The 8,873-nt window shown below is 40.8% G+C and overlaps 1 protein-coding gene across 3 annotated transcripts in view; it reads right to left on the bottom strand.

The window, feature by feature from the left end:
• Window positions 1-361, bottom strand: part of UHRF1BP1L (UHRF1 binding protein 1 like) — a 107,707-nt gene extending 107,346 nt beyond the window's left edge. The window contains exon 1 of one of the 3 annotated variants that reach the window (XM_030323476.2): window positions 83-361. In XM_030323476.2, coding sequence (XP_030179336.1) covers window positions 83-126 — 44 coding nt within the window. In that variant the 5' untranslated portion in view covers window positions 127-361. The remainder of the gene's footprint in view (window positions 1-82) is intronic. The other 2 variants (XM_030323477.1, XM_030323478.1) reach the window with 2 other exon arrangements.
• Window positions 362-8,873: the final 8,512 nt, after the last annotated feature.

Below are 8,873 nucleotides of genomic sequence, written 5' to 3' on the forward strand. Positions count from 1 at the left end.
CCCCGAGGCTGCAAGCAACCTCCGGTGCCGGCTAGGGCGGAGGCGGACTGGCCCCCACCCGACACCCGAAGCTCTTGCTGACCTGGAGAGGTGCTTCAGGATCTGTTTCTTGATGAGCCCAGCCATGGTGCCGGGGCAGGAGGCGCCGCTCTCTTTCTGCGGTTCTCACTGCCTCCTCTCTTCGTGGCTGCCTCTTCGTTACCCGGGCTAACCCGGCCGGAGGAGAGTCGCCTGAGCGCTCACGCCCGGGAGAGACCGGACGCCCCGGCCGAGGCCACAGCCGCCGCCGCTGCTGCGGAAGACCGGGAGCATCGCGCTCAAGCCTCCGTGGCTGCCGCCGGCGCCATCTTGGCTGCAGCATCACCTAAGCGACCTGGGGGAGGGCGGGGCGGCGCGGACTCCGCGCGGGGCGGAGCTAGGCGGGCTCTGGCAGGCGCAGGAGGGGTGCTGCCCCGCCACCCTTGCCCGGGGCTGGGCGTGCGTCCTCCGCTCCCTTGACGCCACTGAGTGTTTCGACTCCCAGTCCCGGAACCTTCTTGCGCTTTACAGCCCTCCCTCTCCACTCTCTGGTCTTGTTCCGGTCTCCATCACCAAGTGTTCCTTCCACATCCTACTCGTCTTTCATTTTTCATAATTTACTCCACAAACTGCCCTGCATGCATTGCTCTCTACCTGCTCTACTCAGCTTTCTTCATATTCTTGCCTCAGTTTCTTCCCCTTTGCTAAGATATACTGCTCCCTCCTTCCCCCCACCCCTCAATGCTATAATTTAATGTTTCCTCTGGTGATTCCAATTCTAAGGGAAGTAAAAGTTGACAACTTATCTTAAAAGATTCCAGAACCTAGGAATTAGAAGTCCTAAATTCAAGTCCTAGCTATATTTTATTCTAGCCGCATTAGGGTGGAGAAAATAATTTCCTTACTTTTCGCTTTGGTTTAATCATCTATAAAATAGGTTAATAATGTATTCCTTACTCATCTCTTTAGGTTGTTGTACCTAAGGAAATCAGAATGTAAAATTTCACTTGAAAATTTCTATAAAAAGAAGGAAATTCCTGAAATAGGGGGAACTATTACAGCTCTGAACTCCATCCTTCCTCCCCCTCAGCCTTAAACCAACATTTTCTGAGGTGAAAATGATCACCCAGTGATGTCTAAAGGAGGGAAAGAAATTAGACTACCTCTCAGGAATGTATCAGGAAGAATGTGGTTATGTATGGAGGAGTGGGGATAGTTCTCACCTAGTCTAACAACCTGGCCTTTTTTAAAGAGGAAAGGAGGGGCGCCTGGGTGGCGCAGTCGGTTAAGCGTCCGACTTCAGCCAGGTCATGATCTCGCGGTCCGTGAGTTCGAGCCCCGCGTCAGGCTCTGGGCTGATGGCTCGGAGCCTGGAGCCTGTTTCCGATTCTGTGTCTCCCTCTCTCTGCCCCTCCCCCGTTCATGCTCTGTCTCTCTCTCTGTCTCTCTCTCTGTCTCTCTCTCTGTCCCAAAAATAAATAAATGTTGAAAAAAAAATTTAAAAAAAAAAAAAAAAGAGGAAAGGAGATAGTGGGTTGACTATCATGCACTATAACCTAAGCACTATTCAAGTATCTAGGATTACCTAAACAAACCCCTCCAAAAAAACTATTGGGGGGGGGGGGACACGAAAAAACCTGCTCTGTCATGAAAGAGTTAACAGCCTAGCAAGGTCTTAGTGCTAAGACCTTGAGCTATGTCATTAGTCTATGGGCCAAGTGGTATCTCAGCCGTTTTGTAGCTATGTAGACTTGCGGAAATCATTTAATCTGTCAGCCTCAGTTATCTCATCTATTGGAAATAATATTAAAACTTTCTAACTCAGAACTTTATGAGGTCTAAATGAGATTATGCATATAAAGTTTTCAGCAAAGTGCTCCGCACATGACAAGCTCTTAATAATGTCATTGTTATCATTAGCGTTGTTGAAAACAGAAGCAAAGTGTGTGAGAACACAAAGGAAGAAATGATTCCTTCAACCTTGAGTCATTGACGGATTTACAGTGGAGATGTTATTTCAAAAATGAGACTAAATCAGCCCAATGTGTTACCAGAACAGACCTTGAAGTCCAAGATTTATATATAAAACCTAGCCTTGCAGATTTTTAGCTATGTGATTGTAGAAGTACGGAAACTCTCAGGCTCTATGATAGTTGTTCTGAAGATTAAACCAAGCTAATGAAGGTTGAGTACTTAAGATGAGTGCCCGACACAATAGAATGGAAGCTATTATTATTAATTCACTACCTAGAAGAGGATGTTTCAAGCAGGTGGGAGTGTCAAAATTCATGGCTTATAAATGGCAAGTGGCTTACTGTTGTGGCTAGACAAAACCTGGATTCCTTTTCAAAGTAATACGAGGGGCACCTGGGTGGCTCAGTTGGCTAAGCGTCCAACTTTTGATCTCAGCTCAGTTCTCGATCTCAGGGTCGTGAGTTCAGGCCCCATGATGGTCTCTGCACTGGGTATGAATCCTACTTATAAATAACTAAATAAACAAAAAACCTGAAAGTAATAAGTGTCAAAGAATCTCACAGCTTAATAACTCTAGTTATAATATTTTTTAAGAAGTTCAACTGAGCAGATCTGAGAATTTAATTGGCTTTATTAAGCAATTCATGAATGGAGGATCATCCCACATAGCAAGTAGAAGGAAGATCCCAGGAGAGGAGTTATACAAAATGGGAAGTATTTATAGGAAGGAAGGTGAGGCAGAAAGCTATTAGCAAGAAAAGAGAGAAAGAAAGGGAGAAAGAAAGAAAAGATTGTTTCAGTCAAGGTCACCTTTCCTTAGAGGGAAAGGCAGAGAGTCCTATTAGGTGGATTACTTTATCTTGGGGGAGGGGAGTGGCAGGTGGAAGGACCTCCTGAGTAACAGATTACCTCATTGGTGCAGACCAGAAAATTCCAGGCTAATTGGCTTAAAATTCCACACCTAGAGAGGTTGAAACTGCAATTAGGTCTTGGTTTGCTGTGGGCAACTGACTCTACCTTGAGCCTGTGGTTTTCTTTTCAATAATATCTTTTTACTGAGAAAATGCATCTTCAATTTTTCTCTCCCTGGATTGAGAGAACATATAACGTCACAAAACCACTACAAATTCAGTGTTTTATATTAGTTTACATTTCTCTTAATTGCTTTTTAATTATTAAAGTATAATTTCTAGAAAGTTAAAAACATGACCGTCAGACAACTATATAATCAAGGTGCACCAAAGATTTATTAACTCGTATTAACTCAAAAGCCAACAAAATAGGATATAGAGCTAGTTCACTCACTAACATGACTTAAATAAATCTGCTGCACCTGTTTATTATGTACCTATAGCAAAGTCATATTTTTAACTCTTTTATTTATTTTATTTTATTTTTTTAATGTTTATTTATTTTTGAGAAAGAGAGAGACAGAGCACGAGCCGGGGAGGGGCAGAGAGAGAGGGAGACACAGAATCCGAAGCAAACTCCAGGCTAAGAGCTGTCAGCACAGAGCCCCATACGGGACTCAAAATCATGAACCGTGAGATCATGACCTGAGCCGAAGTCGGACGCTTAACTGACTGAGCCACCCAGATGCCCCTTAAGTCTTTTAAGATTATGTAAGCAGAAAGAGTTAGGAGTGTCTCGAAAAAGACAGACATAACTTCCTTCACATAAGTCATTCTAGCCTCCAAGCCATCTTCTGAAAGAATATAACAGACACCATAAGGCCAGGAGATAGTCTAATCATATTCACAAGTGAAGCCTGACCTGACTCACACACTTGAGTTATCTACAAGATCTAATCTCCTTTAAGCACCCAGATACCAAGCCAACTAGAGCCAGAGAATTGATGATGTTAACCCTTGCCGCCCTTCCAACTTTGACCTGGTCACCTTAAAATAACTTTTGCTCCAGTTCTATGCTGTATTCCCCATTGCACAAGCCCCTTCATGAATATCTATGCACTCTTAAGTTATAACTCCCCCAGTTTTGTTGTTCAGGAGACACTGCTTTGGGAAAGATCCTTGGTGGTCTCCTACACTTCTTGCAAGTAAAACCTTTCCTTTTCTTATTTTTTGTATTGGTTGTGTCTTTTGGCTCACTGCCCACCAAGAGGTGGACACAGTTTCAGGTAACAATTATACATTGCCAAAATGTACATGAAAAGTGTTAAAAAGGAAACCATAGAGGGGCACCTGGGTGGCTCAGTTGGTTGAGCATCCGTCTGACTCTTGATTTCAGCTCAGTCACGATCTCACCATCGTGAGACTGAGCTCCACTTTGGGCTCTGTGATGGAGCCTACTTGGGATTCTCTCTCTCTCTCTCTCTCTCTCTCTCTCTGCCCCTCCCCTGCATGTCTTCTCTCTCTCTCTCTCTCAAAATAAACAAATAAACATTTAAAAAAAGAAAAGAAAAAAGACATATGCCCAAAATGAAATCATTTGTGCTAGGCCATGTCATAAAACCAATGCTTAATAACTAACCTAATTAAAGTTTAAAACTCCCTCGGGAAATATAGTCTTAACTGATCAGTCAGGAATTTTCTGATCAGCACCAAAGAGGTAATCTGTCACATGGACCCTCCATCCTCCACCCCCCCACAAAGGAAGATGACGTAATCCACCTAATAAGACCCCATGCCCTTCACCTTTAGGGAACATGACCTTGCCTGAAACAATCCTTTCTTGTCCTTTGACAATATCTTCTTGCCCCACCCTCCTTCCTTTTTTTTTTTATTAACTTGTTTTATTTTTTATTTTTTTAAATTTACATCCAAATTAGCATACAGTGCAACAATGATTTCAGGAGTAGACTCCTTAGTGCCCCTTACCCATTTAGCCCCTCCCCCCTCCAGCAAACCCTCCAGTAACCCTCAGTTTGTTCTCCATATTTATGAGTCTCTTCTGTTTTATCCCCTTCCCTGTTTTTATATTATTTTTATTTGCCTTCCTCTATGTTCATCTGTTTTGTCTCTTAAAGTCCTCATGAGTGAAGTCATGATTTTTGTCTTTCTCTAATTTCACTTAGCATAATACCCTCCAGTTCCATCCACGTAGTTGCAAATGGCAAGATTTCATTCTTTTTGACTGCCGAGTAATACTCCATTGTATATATATATATGTGTATACCACATCTTCTTTATCCATTCATCCATTGATGGACATTTAGGCTCTTTCCATACTTTGACTATTGTTGATAGTGCTGCTATAAACATGGGGGTGCATGTGTCCCTTAGAAACAGCACCGCTGTATCCTGTGGATAAATGCCTAGTAGTGCAATTGCTGGGTCCTATAGGGTAGTTCTATTTTTAGCTTTTTGAGAAACCTCCATACTGTTTTCCAGAGTGGCTGGACCAGCTTGCATTCCCAGCCCCACCTTCCTTCCTATAAAAACCTTCCATTTTGTACAACACCTCTCCTTGGAGTTCCCCTCTAGTTGCTAGATTGGATACTGCCTAGTTCATGAATCTTTCAGTAAAGCCAATTATTGTTTCTTCAGTAAAGCCAGTTACATCTTCAAATTTTCTCAGTCACATTGTATTTAATAGAAGTAGTACATGCTTGAGATTATTCGTGCTAAAATCTTGTAGGGGAGAGTGCATGGTGTGAAGATAAATAGAATCAGAGTTTTTACTGAACAGTTTTATTCTGAAGTTGGCTCCTACTAGTTCATGAGAACCAAATGCATGCATCTCTTCCCAACTCTGTGTTCAGTGTTTGGTGACTTCAGGATAGCTTGAAATTGCCCTTTGTGACTATATTTATAACTGTGGTAAGCACTACAAATCAGGACTTTTTTTTTTACTGGAGATCTGGTTGTTAAACATTTACCAGCACACACTGTAAGATGGGGTGAAGGGAATGAGATTGCAAATGTATGGACGTTATTTCATAGACAATGTCAAGCCATGGAAGAGAAGACTTCTGTGGTGAGTAATACATTTGAGGAGAATGGTCATATTTCTGATTTAGAAAAATATTTGGTGAAAATTATGACAGCAGTACAGAAGACAGATCAGAAGGAAAAGAAAATGGAGGCAGAAAGGGCATTGGGAAGGCAGTGGCATTATTTCAGTTGAAAGATAAGGCAGTATCAATAGAGAGGAAAGGTCAAGGTCAGATTCCAGAGAGTAGGTCAAAAGTTAGAGTTGAAGGTAATTGAGGTATCTAACTTGGGGCATCAAGTGGGTCTTGGGACACACCACTAATATAGATAGGTAAATATTTAGGTGGAACAAACAGTTTTGGAGATAAGATTAAGTTTTGGATTTGTTGCCTTTGAAGTTATTTTAGGATATCTGGGTAGAAACATTCAGGTTACAGTTGGAGGTGGAAATTTTGCTTTAGGATTTATCAGTATTTAATGATATCTGAAACCAAGAACAAAAATGATCTTGATCAAGGAGTATGTAAATGTTGAGGAAAGCAAAAAGAGAACCTTAAATGAGAAAGGTCTGATAACCAGAAGGAAAGAGCATATTTTATTTTTTTTTCAGAAGGAAAGAGCATATTTTAAAAGATGAGAGATGAATATAAATGATGGCAGCTCATAAACAACCAACAAAACTAAAAGGCAGCCAATGGAATGGGAGAAGATATTTGCAAATGACACATCTGATAAAGGGCTAGTATCCAAAATTTATAAATAACTTATCAAATTCAACACCCAAAAAAACCCAAATAATCCGGGGAAGAAATGGGCAAAACACATGAATAGACACTTTTCCAAGGAAGACATCCAGAAGGCTAACAGACACATGAAAAGATGCTCAACATCACTCATAATCAAAGAAATACAAATCAAAACCACAATGAGATACCACCTCACATCTGTCAGAATGGCTGAATTAACAACTCAGGAAACAACAGATGTTGGCGAGGATGGGGAGAAAGGGGACACTTTAGCACTGTTGGTGGAAATGCAAACTGGTGCAACCGCTCTAGAGAACAATATGGAGGGTCCTCAAAAAATTAAAAGTAGAACTACCCTACAATCCAGAAATTGCACTACTAGGTATTTATCCAAGGGATACAAAAATGCTGATTCAAAGGGGCACATGCATCCCAATGTTTATAGCAGCATTATCAATAGCCAAATTATGGAAAGAGCCCAAATTTCCATTGACTGATGAATGGATAAAGAAGATGTGGTGCATATATACAGTGGAATATTACTCTGCAATTAAAAAGAATTAAATCTTGCCATTTGCAACAACGTGGATGGAACTAGAATGTGTTATGCTAAGCAAAATAAGTCAGAGAAAGATGAATACCATATGATTTCACTCATATGTGGAATTTAAGAAACAGAACAAATGAACACAACACGGCTGGGGGAGAGATGCAAACCAAGAAATAGACTCTTAACCATAGAGAACAAACTAAGAGTTGCTGGAGAGGAGGTGGAGGTGAGGGGGGGGTTGCTAAATGAGTGATGGGTACTAAGGAGGGCACTTGTTGGGATGAACACTGGGTGTTATATATACGTGATGAATCACTAAATCTACTCCTGAAACAATTTTTTAAAAATTAAAAAAAAAAAGAAATGATGGGCAGCTCTATGATGTAAGATTTATAAAATATTGTTTACATGTTTATAGTAAGGGATTTTATCAATTTAATAATAAAATAGAGCAAATAGAATGACTAAAATTGGACATAATTAAATTTGGGCATTCAATGACTTTGATACAAAGGATATAGACACCAATGGAATAAAGTGCCTGACTTCAAGAAGTTTTCCATCTACGCACGTTATGAGAATGATTATACGGGGTGCGTGGCTGGCTCAGTTATGGAACATGTGACTCTTGATGTCAGGATTGTGAGTTAGAGCCTCAGGTTAGGTGTAAAGATTACTTAAAAATAAAATTTTAAGAAAAAAAGACGATTATATGATGAAATGATGATGAACATTACTACTACCAGGTACTTGAATTTTATCTTTTACTATTCATAAAACAATTCTTCAAGGGAGTGTTATTTAGCTTACTCTATTTTATAGATGAGGAAACTAAGGCATAGAGTAACTAGCCTGTCCACAGTATCTACTAAGAGCCAGGATTTGGCCCAGGAGTTTGAATGCAGAGATTGCACTATTAATCACTATCTCTTTGATTTCAATAATACTTCATAAATTTAAAAATTAAGTTAGTATATATATACATACACACACACGTATATGTATATACATGTCTATAAACCTCTAAGAAAGTTTACCCACAGATATTAAGCTTTTTATAAGTGTTAACCATTATCATCTTCATTGCCCAAGGTTACACATTTTGTGGTGGAATCCGGATTAAAATTTCATCCTCTTAACCATTATTATACGTAGGAGTTAGCCCCAGGCATTAGGGGAACACAGAGGAGGAGCACCCAATTTTAAGACGGAGAACGGAGTAGTTGTTAGATGTTAAGAAACCTTTTTAGATAAGAATGAGAGAGTAGTGTTATGAAGAACAGGTACGCAGGGAAAGAGTCTGATTGAATAGAAAAGCAAGACAGTCGAGGGAACAAATATTTGTAATGTAAGGGTGGTTGGACCCCACAGTCGAATGGGCAGTGGCGGGAAATGAAGCTGAAGAGACTTCATATCCAATTCCATATTGCTTATGGTTTTGCACTTTAGGAAAGGTCACTGAACAATACTATTGTTAACACACACACAGGGAGAGAGAGAGGCACAAAGCTACAGGTTTGCTACAGGGATTAGAAGAAACTTGTAGGGACGAGTCAATCTGCGAAGTAGAGGACAAACATGCAATGGGCGAAAAAGCACTTAGCCGTTTCCATTCTTGTTGGATCTCGCCCCGACGTAAAAGGGATAGTCTTAGAAGCCCTGCAGGACTCAAGGACCCGCCGAGAGACTGTG

Source organism: Lynx canadensis, chromosome B4, assembly GCF_007474595.2.
Source record: "Lynx canadensis isolate LIC74 chromosome B4, mLynCan4.pri.v2, whole genome shotgun sequence".
NCBI classification, from domain to species: Eukaryota; Metazoa; Chordata; class Mammalia; order Carnivora; family Felidae; genus Lynx; species Lynx canadensis.